Source organism: Manacus vitellinus, unplaced genomic scaffold (assembly GCF_001715985.3).
Source record: "Manacus vitellinus isolate BGI_N305 unplaced genomic scaffold, ASM171598v3 ctg7180002430986_pilon, whole genome shotgun sequence".
Lineage (NCBI taxonomy): Eukaryota > Metazoa > Chordata > Aves > Passeriformes > Pipridae > Manacus > Manacus vitellinus.
The window spans coordinates 1-20,524 of record NW_021938342.1 but is presented as its reverse complement, the minus strand read 5'-3'; the positions used below and the strand labels follow the sequence as shown (position 1 = coordinate 20,524).

The window sequence follows — 20,524 nt, the reverse complement described above, 5'->3', positions numbered from 1 at the left end:
AGGTGGCCTCAAGGCCATTCTGCAACTTAGGCCCGGAGTTTCTCCGAGGTTCTCTTTCTCTCTTGCAGGTGCCCTGGACACCAGACTGTGGCATGGCAGGGAGACGCTTCAGCCTGCTCAGGCTGCTCCGGAGGAAGAAGGAGGAGGAAAGCCCTGGAGCTGCTCCAGCACAGCAGCCTGAAGAGGTGCAGCAGGTGCAGCCCCCGCAGGAGGGTGAGTGCTGGAGCTGGGCCACAGGGCTGGTGGCTGCAGCCCCCTTGGCCTCATCCTGTCCCATCCCGTCTGGACATACCCAGGGAAAGGGAGGGGGGCAGAGGGGCTGGGGCTGATCTCCTGGCAGCCATGCTCCATCCACTGGGCACCCTGGGGCTGGCCCTGCCTGCTCCTGGAGCCCAGGCCTGGGCTGTGTTCTCCGGCCTCTCCCGCACACCCTCAGCTCTGAGTGCGCTCGCTCTTTGCCAGATGCAGGCCAGGAGCGGACAGAAGAGCAGCTCCGTGCCCGTGGCCGCTTCCGCAGGGCAGCACAGGTACCTGCAGCCATCCCCGCCTGGGCTGGGCCTGCTCTCACTGCTCAGCCCAGCACCGCTGTCCCAGCCCTCCAGGGGACATCCCTCTCTTCCCTGCCCTTCTTTCTCCTGCAGACATTTATGAAATTCATGGGCAGTCGGCGTAGAAAGTCCAGGGTCACACCAGCTGATGTCCAGGCCCAGCCTGACACCATCCCGACCCAGCTGACAAAGCCTGATGTCAGCACCGCGTCGACTGCTGTCCCAGCACAGTGTGACACCACAACCAGTGATCACACAACCCACTGGGACACCACGTCAATCGATGATGTGTCACACTGTGACTCTGTGCTGCCTGGTCTCACGGAGGAGGCCGACGCCACAACGACGGAGGGCGTGGCGAGCACTGAGGCCGCGCCTGTTCAGCGCCTGGCCGATACCCCCAGCCTGGACTTTCTTGAGGAGAGAGCTGTCTCTGCTGAAGTAAGCAGCCTGTGGCCCCCCAAGCTGGGTGCGCTGGGCCCCCTCAGCCTTTGAGGCTGGCACAGTGTGCTGGGAAGGGAAGCATTTCTCAGGGGAAGCTGGGCAAGTATCTAACTCTGGCAGCTCTCCACCTCTCCCCTGTGCATCCTCCAGGCCAGACTGTGGGACCTGGGGACCTGGGGCTGCTCAAGGCATCTCCAGTCCCTGGGGCAGGTGACCTTGAGGCCAGACAGTGGGACTGGATGAGGCGAGGCATTTCCCAGGCTTCTCTCTTGCAGCTGCCTTGAAGGCACGACTGCAGGACTTGGGGAGCCAAAGCTTTTCCATGGCATCTCTGCTGCAGGTAGCCATAACACCAGATGGAGACATGCAGCAGAGACCCCCCACGGTGCCCAAGCTGGCCTGGGTGAAGGAGGAGGAGAAGGAGGAAAGCCCTAGGGCTGCTCCAGCACAGCAGCCTGAAGAGGTGCAGCAGGTGCAGCCCCCGCAGGAGGGTGAGTGCTGGAGCTGGGCCACAGGGCTGGTGGTTGCAGCCCCCTTGGCCTCATCCTGTTCCATCCCATCTGGACATGCCCAGGGAAAGGGAGGGGGGCAGAGGGGCCGGGGCTGATCTCCTGGCAGCCGTGCTCCATCCACTGGGCATCCCGGGGCTGGCCCTGCCTGCTCCTGGAGCCCAGGCCTGGGCTGTGTTCTCCGGCCTCTCCCGCACACCCTCAGCTCTGAGCGCGCTCGCTCTTTGCCAGATGCAGGCCAGGAGCGGACAGAAGAGCAGCTCCGTGCCCGTGGCCGCTTCCGCAGGGCAGCACAGGTACCTGCAGCCATCCCCGCCTGGGCTGGGTCTGCTCTCACTGCTCAGCCCAGCACCGCTGTCGCGGCCCTCCAGGGGACAGCCCTCTCTCTTCCTTGCCTTTCTCCTGTAGCTGGTTTGCAGATTCATCAGGTGCATTTGGCACGAAGAGGCCACTTTCATGGCCACTGGGGACACGGCAAACTTGGACCTCTTCAATGCCCAGACCAGCGCTGCCCTGCTGGATTTGCTTGTGCAGAACGGTGTCTACAAAGCAAAGCAAGTAAGCAGCCTGTGGCCAGGGCTCCAGTCCCCCAGGGATGCTGTGGCCCCTCACGTCGGCTGCTCTGGGTCCCCTCAGCCTTTGAGACCAGCAGAGTGTGGTGGCAAGGGGAGCACTTCTTGGGGGAAGCTGGGCAAGTTACTGGCTCTGGCAGCTCTCCAACTGTCCCCCGTGTCCCCTCCAGGTGCCGGCCATAGTCAGGTGCATCCATCAGTGGCTCACGTCCAATGTGTCTGCTGAGCACAGGCTGGACAAGACTCTTGTCCTGCTGACCGAGGCACACCCCACGGATGTTGCAGTGACCCTGCTGCGCTCTGCCCCAGCCTGTGACAGGTATGGGGCCCACCTGCCTTGAGGGCTCACCTGCCTTTAGACCCCATCCCCCTGGACAGCCTGTCCCAAATGGTGTGCCAGAGACATGGAGACTTCCTGGACACTCCAGCTCCTCTCTTTGCCAGCTCTGGCATGTCAGCCTCCAATCCTGAGGCCAGCCTGCCTCCCTGCCCCACAAGGCACCGTGGCTCTGTCACCTGGGCCCTGCAGCTGCCCAGGCCACAGCGCTGTGTCCCAGACCCCCCTGAGCCAGAGTTGTGACTCCACAGAGCTGCTCGCACCATGTGGAAGACGCTCATCTCCTCCAGACGGACTAAGGAGCCGGTGCTGCAGATCCTCTTCCATGTGCTGGAATACTGGCCAGCGCACAGGAGACGCACCTCTGATGGGGATGAGAGGGATGTCTTTGCCCTGGCTGTGAGTTTCTTGAGCTGACCTCTGCTCGCCCCCAGGTTGCCTCTGGGATGCCTTTCCATCCTCCCTCACCACTGCTTCTCCCTGCCCCAGGCACTGGGCTGCAAGCCTGGCTTAGGGGCAGGTTCAGGGACACCAGGCAGGGGGATCCCCCTGTGTCTCCTCTGGCCTGTCCCGGCCACGCTTGGGCCCTGCCACATGGACATCTGGGCCCTGAGAGCTGTCTCTGGGTGCTTTGTCTTTGGCAGGCAACTGTGGCACTCTGGGAGATCATCCAGCTGTCCCACTCCTGGTGCCCAAGTGCAGTGAAGGACAATTTCCCCCGCCTCCTTCTGACTCTGCTCTTCCAAGTTTTCATCAGCACAGAGGAGATGTCAGAGGAGGTCGAGACCTTCTGGAGGCGATGCCGGGAGCAGCGCAGCCTTCCCCCCAACCCCAACAGGTGCTCCATCCCAGTCCCCTCTCCCTGCCATGCCCTCGGGGCTGGGGCCAGGGCTCTGTGCCTGACCTGGGCTGTGCTCTGCACACAGGTTTGCAGTGCAGACCGTTAAAGCCCTGCTGCGCCAGCTGCTGGATGAGGACGTGCTGATGGCGATCGGTCGCAAGTGTGGCTGGGACATGCTCCTCAAGGCTGACACCCACCACTATGCAGTGGGTCTGCTGGCCAGGTGAGAGCCCTTTCTCCCCACTGCCCCTGTCATTTTTGCCCTGTGCACAAGCCACCCCACACAGTGCTCGTGTGCTGGGCCAGAGGGCCTTGGCAGCCAGGGATGGCTGAGCAGAGTGGAAAAGGCGGAGAGGGGCGGCTGCACAGGAGGAGCCACCTCCCAAAGTGCCCACGTCCTCTCCTGAGCTGGTGGCCAAAGACCAGGCCTGTGTGAGTCAGTCCCAGGAGAGCTTTGCCCACCTGGCTCAGGGTCTCTGGCACCTTTATTCCCCCTTGCAGGGAGCTGTGCCGTTTCTCCCGCTCCTTCTGCCGCAGCATCGCCGTCAGCCTGCTCCCGCGGCTCAGCAGGGGAGAGCCCCTGTGGGAACTGCCTGCCCTGGCGTTCCTGGTGGAGGTGAGCCTGATGGCGAGCGCTGCCTGGCCCAGCTGCCTCCCCCTCTCTGCCCTCTCACAGCCGCAGCCGCCCGGGACGGTGCCTGCACCCTGTGCTGCTGCCTGGGCCCAGCCCCGGGCGGGTCTGGGCTCCTGCCGGCCGGGCACCCCGTCACTGCTCCCTGCCTTTCAGGTCCTGCACTGCCTGAACCCCAGACAATGTGGGCCCAGCGTCCTGCAGATCATTTCCAGGCACCTGCGCAGGCAGTGCCCGGAGAGGCGTCGCCTGGCGCTCCGAGGCCTGCTGGTGCTCAGCAAGGCTCCCTCAATGGTGAGCAGGGGGCAGGGGCTGAAGCCGGGCCGGCAGCGTGCGGCTGTGCAAGGCAGTAGCTTGGCCTTGGCTGGCCTTTGGCAGCTGTGGCAGCTGCTCCCAGCTCTCCTCCTCCCCGTTCAGCTGCCCGACTCCTTTGGGACGCACCTTTGGCCTCTGGGCCCCGCGGCAGCAGCGTGGGGCTGCACCACAGCATTGTGTTCCACACAGGCTAAGAGCATCCGGAGCCTGAATGAAAGCCTCCTGGAGCTACTGCAGGATGCAGACACAGACACGGTTCAGATGACTCTCTCTGTGTTCATCAATGTGCTGGGCTTGAAAGTCATCGAAATATCCAGCCCAATAGCCCTGAAGTTGCTTGAGGTGCTGCGGCCACTCTTTGACAACGTAAGGCTCTGTGCCCCTCATCGTGGGCACTGAGTGCTGCCAGGAAACTTTGGGCCTAGTGTCTTTTCAGGCCTGTGCCCCGGTGGGCCTGGAGAAGCCAGTGCTGAGGTCTTTTCCTCTTCCTTTGCACCAGGAGCACAGCCAGCTGCAGCAGCTCTCCATGCTCCTCTTCCGGGAGCTGATGGAGGCGACAGAGAGGAGCAAGAGCCTAAAGCCACACGTGTACCTGAGTCTGGTGCCATTCTACTTCAACTGGCACAATGAGAACCAGCGTGTGGCAGAGGTGAGGACTCGTGGGCTCTGGTGTCCCCATGGCAGGAGGCTGCTGTGCCTCCTGCCCTGGCCCATGGTCGCCTGCAGCCTCCTCCTGGCCTTGGCGCAGGGATGCGGGTGCTGTGCCCTGGGCTGCGGTGCCATGGCCCGCTCTCTGTTGCTGTGCAGGCCTCTCGGAGAGCACTGTTTGGTGCAGCCAAGTTCCTGAAGTGGAGGGATCTTGAGACTTGGTGACCATGGAGCAGCCATGGAGGTTTCCCGAGTGCCTGGTAAGGATGGCCCCAAAGCCCCAGCCCCTGGCTCCCCTGGAGCACCCAGCCCTCTGCTCCCCCCAAACCCGGCCCCAGCGGCTGCTGGCCAGGCCTCAGGGCTCTGCGGGCAGGGGAGCCCCGTGCTGGGGGCAGGGAGCGCCCGGCCAAGGGGCAGAGCCTGAGCCGAGCCTTCCCTCCATGCCCTGGCGCTCTTTGCAGCTGGAAAAGGACAGGAGCCGAGTGGGCCAGTACGTGCGCCAGGCCCTGCCGTTCCTGGAGAGCCCAGAGGAGCCCCTGCGAAAGCTGGCCATCAAGTTCCTGGGTGAGCCACAAGGCCGGGGTCCCTCCCCGCCCCGCTGCAGCTCGGCCCCAGCCCCGGCTGCTGCAGCGGCAGCAGGATGCGGCCCAGGGCATGTGGAGCCCCGAGTGGCCTGGTGCCTGCTGCCGCCCTGTGCCAGCCCAGCCCTGGGGCGTCCCCATGCGGGAAGGCCCCGGGCTCAGCCCTGCCAGGGCAGGAGGCCGTGTGGCCGGGCTGGCAGCGCCGCTGCGGGGGACCTGTGCCTCTGGGGCCTGACAGGCTCTGTGTTCCCAGGGATCGCCGCCAGGTCCATGAAGCAGGAGCAGCCAGAGCTGCAGCTCATCTGCCAGGGTGAGCGAGGGCACCTTCCAGCTGATCCCCTTGGGCCCTGCTCCCTCCTGGCCATGGCAAGAGCTGGCTGGGATGGCCCTGGCAGGAGGGGCTCCTCACGTCCCCACACCCCTGGCCTCTCACCTTGGCTCTCTTCCTTTCTCTTTCAGCCCTTCAAGGCATCACTGATGACAGCCCTGCCGTCTCAGACCTGGCCCTTCAAACGCTCCACATCATCAGAGCTGTACGGAGAACTTCATTCTTCCCATTCTGGTAGTCTCCGTTGCTGCCTCTTCCAGCCTGTAGAGACATGACAGAAGACATCAGACTCGCCATGGCAGGCCTGGCAATTCAACACTGCTACGTGCTGAGAGCTGTACAGATGGCTCCCTACTGCAGATTCCAGCAGCTCCAAGACTGGCTGTGCAGGGCGTGGAAGACCCGGCCTTTTCCACAGGGCAGTGTCTGCCTGTGCTGCTGCAGCTCTGTGGGGAACTGATGCAGGAAGCTCCATCTCCTGGGGCCACCTGAGCCTGTGGGGAAGATGCCTCTTCCCTGCAAGCACCTCCTTTGAGCCCAGCATGGGAACATGACCAACATGTTATCACACGCAGAGGCCCAGGAGCTTTTTTTAAGTGCCCAGTGTGCACAGGGCCTTGGGGAAGAGGGGAAAAGGGCTCCCCGTGCTCAGCAACACTTGCCCCGCTGTGCAGCGTGCCAGCAAAAGACCAGCAGGGGAGGGGGCGCTGGGAGGCCAGGAAGGGGTGAGGTGCTGTGGAGGCCCTGATGGGACAAGGGAGCAGGAAGCCTTGAGGGGAATCTGTGAGGGGGTGGGTGGCAGAAGGCTGTGATGGGACATACTGGGAGCAGGCCCCGAGGGGCAGGGTGGAGGGAAAAGCCCCCAGGACTTGGGGGGCAGAGGCCATAAGCAGCCCCCAGGCAGCCACCTCCTTCCCTGCCAGCCGGCTGCTCTGGTGCTTTCCCGAGGCATTCCCAGCCCTGTGGCAGAAGCCCTGGAGGCCAGGCCTCAGCAGCAGGGTGGGCACACCCCCAAGGGGGCCAGGCTGGCCTGGCTGGGGACAAGGAGGGCAAGGGGTCCCTGCCAGGGCACGTCTGCCGGGTGATGCCAGCGAGGGGCAGTGGCACAGGCAGGGCTGGTGGCCAGCCCGGGCCCCCGCGGCTGCCCAGGCCAAGGGGCTGTGGCCAACACCCCCCTGAGCCAGAGCTCTGGGCCCACAGAGCTGCTGCCACCACGGGCAGGGCGCTGGGCTCCTCGGGCAGGCCTGTGCACTCGCTGCTGCCCAAGCGGCTCCGCCCCACAGACAACAGCACCAGAGGCTGCCCAGGAGCAGCAGCACCCACAACGCCTGGGCCTCCTCACCCAGGCACCCACACCCGCCAGGACATCAAAAATGGGCAGACTGTGGGCACAGTTGCACCCGCTTTGGCAAAAGGCTTCAGGGCAAGTGGCCACCACAGCTTTCCAGTGACTCCCCAGCCTCACAGCAACCCTTGGCAGTTCCAGCTGCAGCCTGACATCCTGACTGACTTCAGTGGCCCTGCTTGAGGCTGGACACGCCTTCCACACTCAGGTGTCCCCAGCCAGTGCAACTGGTGCCATCCTTAGAGACTCTGCTGGGACACCAGCCTCAGGCTGCAGCTGCTCAACCTCTCCTCCACCTTCAAAACACGGGCATGGGTTTCTAAACTCTACATCCAGCACTTGAGGGCAACAAAGGAAGAAGCAGAAGCTGAAGCAATACAGGGCCTCGTGTGGTGGATCTTCAGGGATGGAGCTGATGGGGGTTTTGTGCTGCTGTTAATCACTTCCACCCCAAAATCATGCCAGGAAGGAGCAACAGCTTCTGCCTTCTGACAGATGCCAAGTCTTGCCACCAATTGCTCCAGCTGCTGCTCACAACAGCCGCCTGCAAGAGGGCAGACCTCAGTGCCCCTTGGCTTTGGCTGCCCTTTGGCAGAGAAGTCCCCCAGGGGCACAGCTCTTTGGGGCAGGAGACGGGCAGCAGCCTTGCCAGGACTTAGGGTGATGGCAGGTCTCCTTCGGCCAGGACTTACCAGGCTGTCCCTCAAGAATCCCGGGAGCAGGCAGGGAATGCTGAGCAGATCAAGCCCTGCTCAGATGTCCCATCGGGAAGACACTGTTCTAGGGGGAATTCACTGGGTCTACTAACTCTTTCTGACTGGCTTAATGACTCAGCCATGGTGTGTCCCTGTCACTCAGATGCCTTCTTGGCCCCACCTGACGTTGTGATTCGTGTGACTGACAATACCTTTAACATCCCTGTAAGTGATCCTTGTTATTTTAGTTGTAGCACAGATCAAAATGTATCTACCCTCCATTTATCATTAATAATTCCCATGGGCAGAAGCGCCACACTGTGGCTCCCAGGGAAGCAGAAGCTGGGAGGATGATGCAGGATACAGTGAATTAAGGAAACTGTGAAATGCAGAAATCCTCAGTGGATGGGTGACTGCTCGGATCATCTCTGCAGCAATCCCGGCAGCTGCCGCAGCCACGGCTCCTGCTGCACTGGCCATTCAGTGCAGGCCATGCCTGCAGTGCCAGTGTGTGGGCACTGTGGCAGCATCAGGAGCAGGGGTTCAGAATCTGTCTGGTTTCAATATTCCATGTGCTCTGGAAGCACATGGGACAAGCCCCAAGACAAGGAGCCCGGGTCCTGGCCCTCTTGGCCGTGAACTCTGAGTGTCCAAACAAAACAGGGGCAGAGGTGGGACCAAGCGGAGTCACTCTGCACCTGCCCTAAGTTCATGGGAATGCAAAGGGAGGATGAACCTTGGCTGAGTGCTTGGAGAGAGAGAAGGTTGTTTCTCCAAGTGGAAATGCACTTGAACCAGCCTGCATGACCAGCCTGTGTTTTTCTCTGGTGGCTGAACACAGGCAGCACATGAGGGGAGGGGAATGTGTGGGATCAGGGCACTGCTTTGGGGCCATGCTGGGAACTCTGGTGGACTAAAAGACATACACTGAGTGCTGCTCATGAGAGAAGAGGAATAAAAGGGGACACGGAAAAATGTCGGCGGACAAGTCCCGCAATGGAACTCTAAGTGTGCAGCCTCATTTTCTCCCTCAGCATCCACAAGAGAGGAGGCAAAAAGTAGTGTTTGGGACCCCAAAACTTTCTTGGGGGGGGAAACTGGGGATTGAGGGAACAATGGGAAAGTGGGAGGAACAGGGAGAAGGGTAGAAAAGGGGGGATTGTCTGGTAGGTCCGATGGCCCCATGGGGGTCTTTGGGCACAGGAGGGGTTGGAAAAGAGGGGGTGCCCCCCTGAGCTCCCAACTTACTGTGAGGTGCTGGGGGCTGCTGAATCCAATCTCAGAGTTGGATTACGCCAACAGTTTCAGTTTAGAGGAATTACAGAGGTGTGACTGAACCACTTTTGTCCCCCAACTTTTAACGATGGCAAATCAGATCTATTGATAAAAAGGAATTTATTTAGGGTTCCAAATGATCAAACAAAGGATCTTCATCAGAATTATTTACTGCACAATACAAACACTAAAACTACCAGGAGTACAGGATAAGATAAGACAGTGTTCTACCCTAAAGAAATTGTTGAAGAAATTCTACTAAGTTTGGCTTAAAAGCAATAGTTCTTAATTTGAGATGGATGTAACTCCCCCTCCAGCAGTGACCTTGGTGGGGCCCCAGCCAAGGCAGGAAACTCCACACACCCCCAAGAAGGGTTCTGTTGGAAGAACCTACCCCTGTGAAAGGGGTTGAAAGGGATGGACTGACAGTCACTGGACTCCAGGGGTTGCCTCAACATCAGGGGTTTATTCAGGGTGGAAGCAGCGGCTGAAGCTCTTCCCACAGTCGGGGCAATTGTAGGGCTTCCCTTACTGGTGGGTCTGTTGGTGTCTGTTCAAGGTTGAGCTGTGGGAGAAGCTCTTCCCACACTCCCCACACTTGTAGGGCCTCTCACCGGTGTGGATGTGCCGGTGGGTGATGAGGTGGGAGTTGCGGTTGAAGCCCTTCCCGCAGTCGGTGCAGCGGAAGGGCCTCTCATCCGTGTGTGTCCGCTGGTGCACAAGGAGATTGGAGCTGGTCTGAAACCTCTTCCCACATTCCAAGCACATGTAGGGCTGTTCCCCAGAGTGGATGCGCTGGTGTCGGATCAGGTCAGAGCTGTCCCTGAAACTATTCCCACATTCCCCACACCAGTAGGGTCTTTCCCCAGTGTGGATGCGCTGGTGTCGGATCAGGCTGGAGCTGTCCCTGAAGCTCTTCCCACATACCCTACATGTGTAGGGCCGTTCCCCAGTGTGGATGTGCTGGTGGGTGAGGAGGTTGGAGCTTTTCCTGAAGCTCTTCCCACATTCCAAGCACCTGAAGGGCTTCTCCCTGCTTGGAGGCTGCTCAGGGACCACCAGGTCATTGCTCTGGTTCAAGCTCTGGCCACCTTCCCAGCACAGGCTGGCTCTTTCCTCCTCAGAGCACCCTGGGCTGGCTTTGGAGCCCCTCCTGCGGGGGGATCTCCGGCCCTTTTCCTCCCCGCTGCCTTCCTGCGCCGGGGAGCCCTTCAAAACGGCCTCTCCCACCAGGCTCTCACGGGGGGATTTGTCCTCCGGGCTCTCCGTCCTCAGCTCGGGGCCTGGGGCAGGAAGCAAGAAGGACAGGCAGGGGATTTGCCTCCGGCCCACAGGGAAGGCCAAGGACATCCCCCCAACTCCGGCCCCGGCAGGACGGCGGCGCCAGCGGGGTTGTCCTGCAGCCGGGGCCATGCTGGGCTGACAGAGCCAGCACAACACCCGCCCAAAGGGACACTGACTTCCTCCTCACCTGCCTGGGGGGCCCAAGGCATCTTCCTCTTCCTCGCAGCCTCCTCCTCCATCCGCCCAAGCTTTGGGAAGGACAAATCCTGATGGGGGGGAAAACAAGGGCTGAGCGCGTTGGCTTGGGGGTTCCTCCTGCCCAAATCCATCTCTAGAACTCACCGGGCATCCTGTGTCCATAAAAACCTCCAAAACACCAAGATTCAGCCCAGAAAAACCAAACCACACAGATTCAGGCAAAAAACCCCTCAGAAATAGCAAGATGAACTCCATCCAAAAAGCAAAAAGTTAAGGTTCAGCCAAAAAATACTCCAAACTATGAACATTCAGCCCAAAAAAACTCTCGCAGTAATTCCCCCTCTCTGGTCTCTCCTCTGTGGGGTTTGGAGGGTCTCCTGTGTCTGGGATGCTGGGGGTCCCACTTAGGAATGCTGAGAGTGTTGGGGGTCCTAAGGGTCCCTTCTCCTCTGACTCTCACCTTCGGGGTGCCACATTCCCAGACATTCCCCCTCTCCAGGTTCTCCACTTCATTGTCCCAGGGATCCCAGGGGTCCCCACTGTCCAGGCTTCCCCTTCCCCATGCTCCCCCTTTCAGGCTCCCGGGGATCCCAGGGCTCCTCCCTCTCCGTGCTCCCCCCTCCAGGCTCCCGGGGGTCCCCCAGCTCCGCCATCTCCCCGCTCCGCCCTCCACACTCGGCAGCTCCCGGGCTCCACACCCGCCCCCGGCACTCCGGGGGCCCCAAACCCGCTGTGTCTCCCCCCCGCCGACCGGGCTGACAATGGAGCCGGCGGGGCCGACCAGCACACCAACCCCCACCGATGGGGGGGACCCGCTCCCCCACCACCGCCAGGGCTCTGCCCCCAAAACCCAAGCCGGCCACCCCCAAAAAACACCTCCTGCCCACCCCCAAGAGCCCCCAAGGGCACAGCCCTGCACAAGGGCCGGCTGTGCCCAAGGAAACCAAACAGCCCCACAGGCAGGGGGACACCAGAGGCTGCCCCAGGGCAACGAGAGCAGGGAGCAGATCGGGTCCCCTGACACGTGGGTGGGCTCTGGGTTCAGCCTGACCAGGGGCAATTTGGCACCAACAGCACGGCCCTGACCACTGGCTCGGCACAGGGGGCCCGAGCTCCCCCCTCTCTCCAGCCTTCACCGCTCTCCAGGGATCAAGGCATGGGGACACAGAGGGACTCCCATGGTAACCCCACTCCTGCTCTCCCCTATCCCCTTAGCTCACCTGTCCCATCCCCTTCCTGGGCTGTTCCCTGGTGTGGATGCGCTGGTGTCCGATCAGGTGGGAGCTCTGTCTGAAGCACTTTCCACAATCCTCACATATGTATGGACGTTCCCCACTGTGGATGTGCTGGTGGCTGAGGAGGTGGGAGCTCTTCCTGAAGCTCTTCCCACATTCCAAGCACTTGTAGGGCCGTTCCCCAGTGTGGATGCGTTGGTGGGAGTGAAGGGAGGAGTTGTCAGTGAAGCTCTTCCCACATTCCCCACACTTGTAGGGCCGTTCCCCGGTATGGATGCGTTGGTGGGTGTGGAGGGTGGAGCTGTCACTGAAGCTCTTCCCACATTCCCTACACACATAGGGCCGTTCCCCAGTGTGGATATGCTGGTGGATGTGGAGGTTGGAGCTCTGCCTGAAGCTCTTCCCGCATTCCCCACACGTGTAGGGCCGTGCCCCACTGTGGATGTGCTGGTGTCTGAGCAGGCTGGTGCTGTGGCTGAAGCACTTCCCACATTCCAAGCACTTGAAGGGTTTCTCCCTGATGGGAGGCTGATCAGGGACCACCAGCTCAGAGCTCCCCCTCAAGCTCCGGCCGCCTTCCTGGCACAGGCTGGCTCTTTCCTCCTCAGAGCACCCTGGGCTGGCTTTGGAGCCCCTCCTGCGGGGGGATCTCCGGCCCTTTTCCTCCCCGCTGCCTTCCTGCGCCGGGGAGCCCTTCAAAACGGCCTCTCCCACCAGGGTCTCACGGGGGGATTTGTCCTCCGCGCTCTCCGTCCTCAGCTCGGGGCCTGGGGCAGGAAGCAAGAAGGACAGGCAGGGGATTTGCCTCCGGCCCACAGGGAAGGCCAAGGACATCCCCCCAACTCCGGCCCCGGCAGGACGGCGGCGCCAGCGGGGTTGTCCTGCAGCCGGGGCCATGCTGGGCTGACAGAGCCAGCACAACACCCGCCCAAAGGGACACTGACTTCCTCCTCACCTGCCTGGGGGGCCCAAGGCATCTTCCTCTTCCTCGCAGCCTCCTCCTCCATCCGCCCAAGCTTTGGGAAGGACAAATCCTGATGGGGGGGAAGCAAGGGCTGAGCGCGTTGGCTTGGGGGTTCCTCCTGCCCAAGTCCATCTCTACAACTCACCAGGCATCCTGTGTCCATAAAAACCTCCAAAACACCAAGATCCAGCCCAGAAAAACCCAAACCACACAGATTCAGGAAAAAAAACGCTCAGAAATAGCAAGATGAACTCCATCCAAAAAGCAAAATGTTAAGGTTCAGCCAAAAAATACTCCAAACTATGAACATTCAGCCCAAAAACTCTCGCAGGAATTCCCCCTCTCTGGTCTCTCCTCTGTGGGGTTTGGAGGGTCTCCTGTGTCTGGGATGCTGGGTCCCACTTAGGAATACTGAGAGTGTTGGGGGTCCTAAGGGTTCCTTCTCCTCTGACTCTCACCTTCAGGGTACCACGTTCCTAAACATTCCCCCTCTCCAGGTTCTCCACTTCATTGTCCCAGGGATCCCAGGGGTCCCCACTGTCCAGGCTTCCCCTTCTCCATCCTCCCTTTCAGGCTCCAGGGGGTCCCGGGGCTCCTCCCTCTCCATGCTCCCCCCTCCAGGCTCCCGGGGGTCCCCCAGCTCCAGCATCGCCCCGCTCCGCCCTCCACAAGGGCCGGCTGTGCCCAAGGAAACCAAACAGCTCCACAGGTGTTGGCTGGGGGGATGTGAGGGCTGGGCCTGCTCAGCACAGCCCCGGCCTCGTGCCCAGCGCCTCTTTCCTGACCCACACAAGAGCTTCCCGGCCCCCCCAGGGCTCCCCTGCTGCTGCCTCTGCTCCTGGCCCTGCCTTTGCTGCTCCCTTGCCTGGGGCAGCGGCTGCAGGGGGGGATGGCAGCAGCTTCAGCTCCACGGCACTTCCTGGGGGGAGCTCAGCCCGGGGGGGACGGGCAGGGACCTGATGGGGATGGACAGGGGCCCAGCAGGGACAGCCAGGGCCTGCAGGGGAAGGCACAGGGACAACCTGGCCCCCCACACTGCCAGGGCTGTCTCTGCTCCTCCTTGCAGGCTCCGTGGCCAGGCACAGTTTGTGTTCCTGGGTGCCCACCATCTCAGCACTTGGAGACGCTCAAATCAGCGCCCGCAGCTCTGCAGCAAAGCCCCAGCTCACCTGGCACACAGGGGATGGACACAGCACCTGCTCGGGGATGGGCACTCACAGCTTTGTTTCTTCCCCACCACAGGGCTCTCCTTCCTCAGCAGCACCTCTGCCTTGCACTTATTCTCAGCCTCACCTCAGGGACAGCTCTGGGCTCACCTCCGCGCCACTTCTCAGCCTCACCTCAGGGCCTGGGCTCAAGGACAGGAACCTGCAGGGAGGGGACATCAGGTGCAAGCTGAGGGCTGCCTGCTTGCACTGGCCTCTGGGCTTCTTTCTCCTTCTACAACCAGGCCTCTGGGCTTCTTTCTCCTTCTACAACCAGCCCACAACTTAGCCTGCTTTGCTAACACCACACATTTACAGACTAACCTTGGAGATAGATATGGACAGACATCTCTATCACCCTGGGGATGGAGCCTCAAGCATGTGCTGCCACAGGAATGGCAATCAGAGAATCACAGAATCAGCCACGTTGGAAAAGACCTCTGAGATCATCAAGTCCAACCCTGGATCCAACCCCGCTGTGCTTCCCAGACCATGGCACTGAGGCCACATCCACTCTCACCTTCAACACCTCCAGGGACGCTGAGTGCCCTCCCAGCACAGCCCAGTGCCCCCAGTACAGCCCACTGTGTTCCTGTCCCAGGGTGCCGGGTGATCCCTCTTGGGGTGGAGTTGGAAGGGATTTGGCGGGGGGGGCTCGGTGAGATTTGGGGGGATCTGGGGAGTTTGGGTGGGGATTTGGGGGTCTTGGAGGCATTGGGGGTCAAAGGGATCTGTGTGTGGAGGGGATTAAAAGGAAAATGGGGGTTAGGGAACATTTGGGAGGGGTTAATAGAGCCTGGGGTGGGAGAGGAGGGGCTGCACCAGAAGCAGGTGAACCCTGAGATCCCCCCTGGTGTCCCCAAGACCATCTTGGTGTCCCTAATTCCCCTCTTGACACAAGAAGATAACCCAGGTGTCTCCAGCATCCCCAGGGCCTCTCCATGGCCATTATTCCCTCCTTGACACCCCCAATTCCACTGTCCCCAAACCCCATCCCTAATGTCCCCAACCCTCCATCTCACCCCAGGAGCCCCCCCATTGGACCCTATGACCCCAAAACCGCCCCCCCACACACACTCACAGAAAGGCCAAGGGCATCTGGGGACACGTTGGGGACAGTTGAGGGGATTTGGGGGGCACTGGGTGATTACTGGGACACACTGGGGGGAACCAGGGGGCACTGGGAGGGACTGGAAGGTTACTGAGGGATGCTGGGAGGGCACTGGGAGGGACTGGGAAGGTACTGGGGGATTACCAGGACACAAGGGGAGACACAGACAGGTTACTGGGCAATACTGGGGGATCACTGGGCCATACTGGGTGGCAGTGGGAGGTCACTGGGACACACTGGCTGGTCACTGAGGGGGTTACTGGGCCATACTGAGAGTCACTGGGCGATACTGGGGGCACTGGGATCCCCTTACTCGGTTCTGCTACATCTCCCCCCTGCATTTTGGGGGGCACCCACAGGACCCCTCCCCTGAGGGCTGGGAGATCCCCTGAACCCCACTGCTGGGATTTAGGGGACCCCCGACCCCCCCTCCCTTTGGGGTCTCTGTGTGCTGAGTTTTGGGGGTCTCTGGGGTTTGGGGGGAATTGGGATCCCCTTTCCCTGGGGTCGGTCCACTGACACAGAGACCCCATAAAATCCCCTCAAAACCCCTGAAATCCCCTCAGAAATCCACCTCTGGACCCATCAAAACCTCCTTAAAGACCCCGCAAATCCCCTCAGAGACCTCATCCCCCTCCAGGACCCCCTAAACCCTCTCAGTGACCTGCAAAACCCACTTGGGACCCCCCAGGTCCTTTCAGGGACCCCAAAAACCCCCTCAGGGACCCTCAAAACCGCCTGGGACTTCTGAAATCCCTCTAGAAACCCACAAAACTGCTTCAAAGACACCCCCTGCAAGCCCCCCAGGACCTCTGAATTCCCTCGGAGACTCCAAAACTCCCTCAGGGATTCCCAAACCCCTTCAAGGACCTTCAACCTCCCCCTAAGTCCCCCCAGGAAACCAAACCCCCTCAGAGACCCTCAAAAACCTCCTTAGGGACCCCTAAAAGCCCCTAAGGGACCACAAAAACACAGAACAGCAGAAGAACTTTCTGTAAAGGAGGGCAGCAAAGAATCTGAGAAGGAGGAGAACAAGGAAAAACCGAACCAAAGCAATAAAATCATCCTGACCCTTGCAGTTTTTCCTTCACCTTTTTCTCACTTTTCCTTTTTTCAGGGTTCTGTTTTTCGTTGGGTGGTTCTGATTTTTTTTTCCGAGGGACTTTCTCGGCAATCGAATCGAACATCCGGGTTCTTGGGAGACCCCCGGGCCCCGCGGCCCCCGAGACGGTTCCAAGGCCCTGCGCTCTGACCCTCGAGAACCCCCGAACCTCCGCGCTAAACCCTCCCGAGCCCTCCAGCCCTTCCACCCACGGCCGCGCTCCCCGCAGCCCCCGAGGGGATCCCCAGACCCCGCTCTCCCGCACCCCCCGCCAGCTCTCACAGACAAAGGCAGGACCCGCCGCCATCACCGATTCCCGCTCTGCGCGCGCACCGCCTTTAGAGAACACCGCCGCAGCCAATCAGCGCGCGGTCACGCCCCCGTACACCCGCCACTGCGCCTGCGCCTTGCGCGAGGCAGCACGGGAGTTGTAGTCCTTGCGGCGGATCATTGCGGCCATTTGCACGTGAGTGGAGTGAGGATAATACTTTTTTGGTTTTATTTTTTTTCTGTCTTTTCTTTTCCTTCTGTTTTCTCTTTCTTTTTTCCTTTTCTTTTTTTATTTCTGCTTCCTTTTTTCCTCTTTTTTCGTTCTCGTTTTCTTTTTTCTCTTTTTTCTTGTTTCTTTCTTTTTTATTATTTGTCTCATTTTTTCCTGTTTTTCTGTCTTTTTTTTCTCTTTTTTCTCCTTTTTCTCTTTTTCCTCCCCTTTTTTCTTCGTATGACCTTTTTGTCTTTTTTTTTCTTTTTCCTTTTTTTTTACATTGTTTTCTATCAGTGGTATTTTCAAGGAAGATTTAAACACAGATCAAAACAATCTCCAGGTACAAATCTCATGACAACAGATAATCTACCATTGTTCCTGGTCCAAGAGGATTCCCAAGATCACAAACACTGAGATGTGAAGGGTGCTCACACAAAAAACATCTTTCCCTGCTTTTTTCCACAGGTAAAGCAAGTGTGGAAGGGGCACTTGGCCCCAGGCAAGAGGCTTTTACAGCCACTTTAGGCAGCCCAGAGTGGATCTGCCTGGCAAATGGGATTATGATTATGCTTTCAGGGACTATTTCCACAGTACATTGAGGGAAAACATTGAGGGCCATTTCTTCATCTCCAGAAGGGATGAGAAGAGGGGGGAGCAGGTGCTGTGGCCCCAGAGCTTCTCTCTGCTTTGGGGACACTTCTGTGTTTTCCTCTGTCCATTGAATTCCCAACAAAGAAGGAAAAAGCTACAGGAACTCCAGTCTGGAGTGCTCAGGACATGTGGAAGCAGGGGAATTTTTCTTCCCAGCTGGGACTGAGAGTGCAATTTCACACTCCTTTGGAGAGCATTGACTAAGACATCCCATTTCTGCCCAGGGATCTTCCAGGGGGAACTCAATCCGGGCTCTGGGCAGGTCCCTGCAGGGGCAGCAGCTTCCTCTGCACATTTGAGGGGATAAAGCTGCTCTAACCCTGCACTCCAACTACTCCACAGCAATTTAGGACCTCTGAGGACAGTTCTCCACTGTTTCCACCCCAGCAGAGACCTGAACACATCCCGTGGGCACTATGTGACCACCCCTGGCATTAACACCCTGCAGAGATGAAGACACTGACTGTAAAGACACTTGTCTACCTGGAAACCTCCACTTTCTTTGCTACTATACAGCAATAACATTTTCTATTCATATTGCAGCTACAGACCTAACAAATAGAATTGCATATATTGTGCTTTAGAAATTAAAATGCATTCCAAAGTCAGGCAATGCTAAACAATGAAAGTCTTGAACCCTCCCCCCCAAACCAGCCCCACTTTCTGGTTTCACAACCAGCCCACTTCCTCACTCTTCACAAAGGGAGAAACTCTCTCTCTACACCTCTGAAACAAAAATTCCCTCCCCAAAAGTGATCAGAAAGAGTCTACTTAGGCACTACTGCAAATGGAAGTTGTCTAATAACCATTCCTTCTAACTCAGGAAGGGGAGGAGGTGAAGAAAGTCACAACAAATGTTTGGATTCCTTCCTCTTTGACGTCTTCTCTTCCCTGTCTGACGCTCTGGGACATGTGCAGGGGGGTCAGCATCTCTTCAAAGATGGCTCCTTTCACATCAGAGCCCCTCAAATTGGCTTCCTGGAGGTCACAACCTGATAGGTCACAATTCTGAAGGGGAAAAGAAAAAGAAGTCAATGGAATGCACCCAGAACTCTGTTCAAAGCTTTACTTGCAGTACATTTACCTGAACTCCATTGTACTCTGAAGCTGGAGAGCTCAGCCAAAAGCCAGCAATCCCCCAAATTACCAGCTGACTATAGGAGAGAAAGGAATAGGATGGAAAATGAATCCCAACTCACTTCCAAATCAGTTCCTGCCAACGTTGCTCCCCTGAGGTTACAGTTCTTTAGTTTGGCATTTCTCAGCGTTGCAACTCGGAGGTTCATTCCTGTCATCTGACTGCCCTCCATGGCCACTCCTTTCAGGCTGGCACCTGGAACACACACAGAAAGGGGTTCTGTGAGGAAAACCAGTCAGGAACACAGCAGCTGCACACTGGTGCTGCCTCAGAGCTGTGTGAATTGGAGGAGGACAAGGGGATTTGGGGCTGAGATGGTCACAGACTCAGTGCAGCCCTTGTGGGCCCTTCTCAGGGTTGGACAAACCACAGCTGGACCTTTTCTGGGCCATAGAAATGCACAAACACAGGCTTCAGCTTAACAGGTCAGCCCTCTCCAGGCTGGCACAGCACAGGTTGTCACGGGCCAGGTTGCAGCAGCACAGATTGGACACCTTGAAGCTGATGTAGCAAAGATCCAGGTGGGAAAGATTCGCTCCACTGTAACTGAGATCCTGGAAATCCCAAGGAATAAATCCCCCAAAAAGGTTACACAGGGGAAGGGGTAGGTCTGGACACAAAGTTAATATTGTTGTGTGCATTAATATTTACAATGTATAAATATTTAGGTAGAAATATATGGATATAAATGTATTAAAATATATACTGTCTGTAAATATAGACAGATACAAGATAGATACAGACACACACAGGTCCTGGGAGGAGCTGAAGACACCCCACCAGGGAAGGGGGCTTATAAAAAGGAGGGAGAGGGACTTTTGATATGGGCCTGGAGGCACAGGACAAGGGGTAATGGTTTTTAGACTGAAAGAGGGCAGGGTTAGATGGGAGACTGGGAAGAAATCCTTCCCTGTGAGGGTGGGGACGGGCAGGGATGGAATTCCCAGAGAAGCTGTGGCTGCCCCTGGATCCCTGCAAGTGTCCAAGGACAGCTTGGATCAACCTGCTCTAGTGGAAGGTGTCCCTGCCCATGGCAGGGGGTGGAATGAGAAGACCTTTAAGGTCCCTTCCAACCCAAACCAGTCCATGATTCTATACAGACAAATACACACAAGACCATTTATTCTACTACTTAAGACTAATGAAACCTAAATGCAAAGCTCTCAAAAATTGTCCTTGGTTCATTTTACATTTAAACAAATTGCTCCTCCAGGAAAGCTTCCCCCTAAAGCAGGAATGCAGCCCAAACCACCCTGGAATTCCAAGCCAAGGTCACTGTGCCACAGCTCAGAATCCAAACTCACTTAAAGAGAACACATTGTTTGCATTTCACGTTGCCACATTCCAGCACCAGGCACCAACACTCCAGAGTGGGACAGCACAGGGGGCAGTGGTTTTAATAGAAAAGAGGGAGGTTTAGATGAGATATTGGGAAGAAATTCCCAGAATTTTGTTAGAAAGAGAAATGTGTTCTCACCTGGAAAAGCTTGTTTGCAGCTAAAAGGAAAAAATCACTCAACCAGGATGTTTGCAACACCAGCATTGGGTTAAAGGTATCAGCTCCAGAATTCCAGCCAAACATGACTCCAGGATGGACAACTTTTAATGCTCCCAAGATAAACAAATAACCTGTCTTCTGTAAATCAAGAAACACCTTCATTAAATCAAGCAACACCTCCATTAAATCAAGCAACGTGGAACTGTAATGCTGTAAGAGGGGTACTTTTGAATTAGGTGATCAATGGAGCATAGAGGCATGAGAAAGAAACTATATTAGGATGTGAAACCAGCCAGAGTATTGTACAATGTAACTTTATGGCACAAGTGAACTGAAAGGTCCATTGTGTTTCTTAACAAGTCAACGAGATGTCCCCCATGATCAGAGCTGAGTTCCTCCTTGGCTTGGCCCCATTCTGCAAGATGGACATAAAAACCTTTGAAATACAGTGGGAGAGGTCGTCCACAGGGGTGAGAAAGATGATGGTGAGAGGAAGATTCTGTGGGCAGGGGTCACTGGCCCCTTGCCCTACAGCAGGGCATGCACAGACTGTTGCTATCAGGTGATGAACAGGCAGGGTTTGGC

General features: G+C 58.0%; 2 protein-coding genes and 1 long non-coding RNA gene across 3 annotated transcripts; 1 reads left to right on the top strand and 2 right to left on the bottom strand.

Annotated features, from left to right (window-relative positions):
* The first annotated feature begins 35 nt into the window (after positions 1-35).
* On the top strand, positions 36-5,070 carry LOC108642603 (maestro heat-like repeat-containing protein family member 7). Its single transcript, XM_029957951.1, has 15 exons — positions 36-213; positions 463-527; positions 642-989; positions 1,333-1,483; positions 1,733-1,797; positions 1,910-2,059; positions 2,244-2,392; positions 2,662-2,809; positions 3,055-3,248; positions 3,337-3,474; positions 3,753-3,867; positions 4,039-4,176; positions 4,387-4,563; positions 4,697-4,846; positions 5,005-5,070. Exons 1-15 carry the CDS (start codon positions 93-95, stop codon positions 5,068-5,070), a joined length of 2,175 nt encoding a protein of 724 aa, XP_029813811.1. The 5' UTR covers positions 36-92.
* A 4,108-nt stretch (positions 5,071-9,178) lies between these two features.
* Positions 9,179-12,212, bottom strand: LOC112841558 (zinc finger protein 256-like; the record flags this gene model as incomplete). The annotated part of the gene is given in 2 exon segments (XM_029957957.1): positions 9,179-10,029; positions 11,811-12,212. Coding segments are annotated over 2 exon segments (897 nt in total), but the record flags the coding sequence as incomplete, so codon positions are not given.
* Positions 12,213-12,772: 560 nt separating this feature from the next.
* On the bottom strand, positions 12,773-16,536 carry LOC115307135. Its single transcript, XR_003915570.1, has 3 exons — positions 16,451-16,536; positions 13,920-14,118; positions 12,773-12,820 (listed from the first exon to the last, which is right to left on the bottom strand). It is a non-coding gene; the product is annotated as an uncharacterized LOC115307135 (long non-coding RNA).
* Positions 16,537-20,524: the final 3,988 nt, after the last annotated feature.

What these genes read in the sequence shown, in the direction of transcription:
- LOC108642603 (XM_029957951.1), top strand. Translation starts at nt 93, where the DNA reads ATGGCAGGGAGACGCTTCAGCCTGCTCAGGCTGCTCCGGAGGAAGAAG. An exon ending in GGTGCAGCCCCCGCAGGAGG is followed by an intron (nt 1,484 to 1,732) that starts GTGAGTGCTGGA and finishes GCTCTTTGCCAG; the next exon opens with ATGCAGGCCAGGAGCGGACA. An exon ending in GTGTCTACAAAGCAAAGCAA is followed by an intron (nt 2,060 to 2,243) that starts GTAAGCAGCCTG and finishes TGTCCCCTCCAG; the next exon opens with GTGCCGGCCATAGTCAGGTG.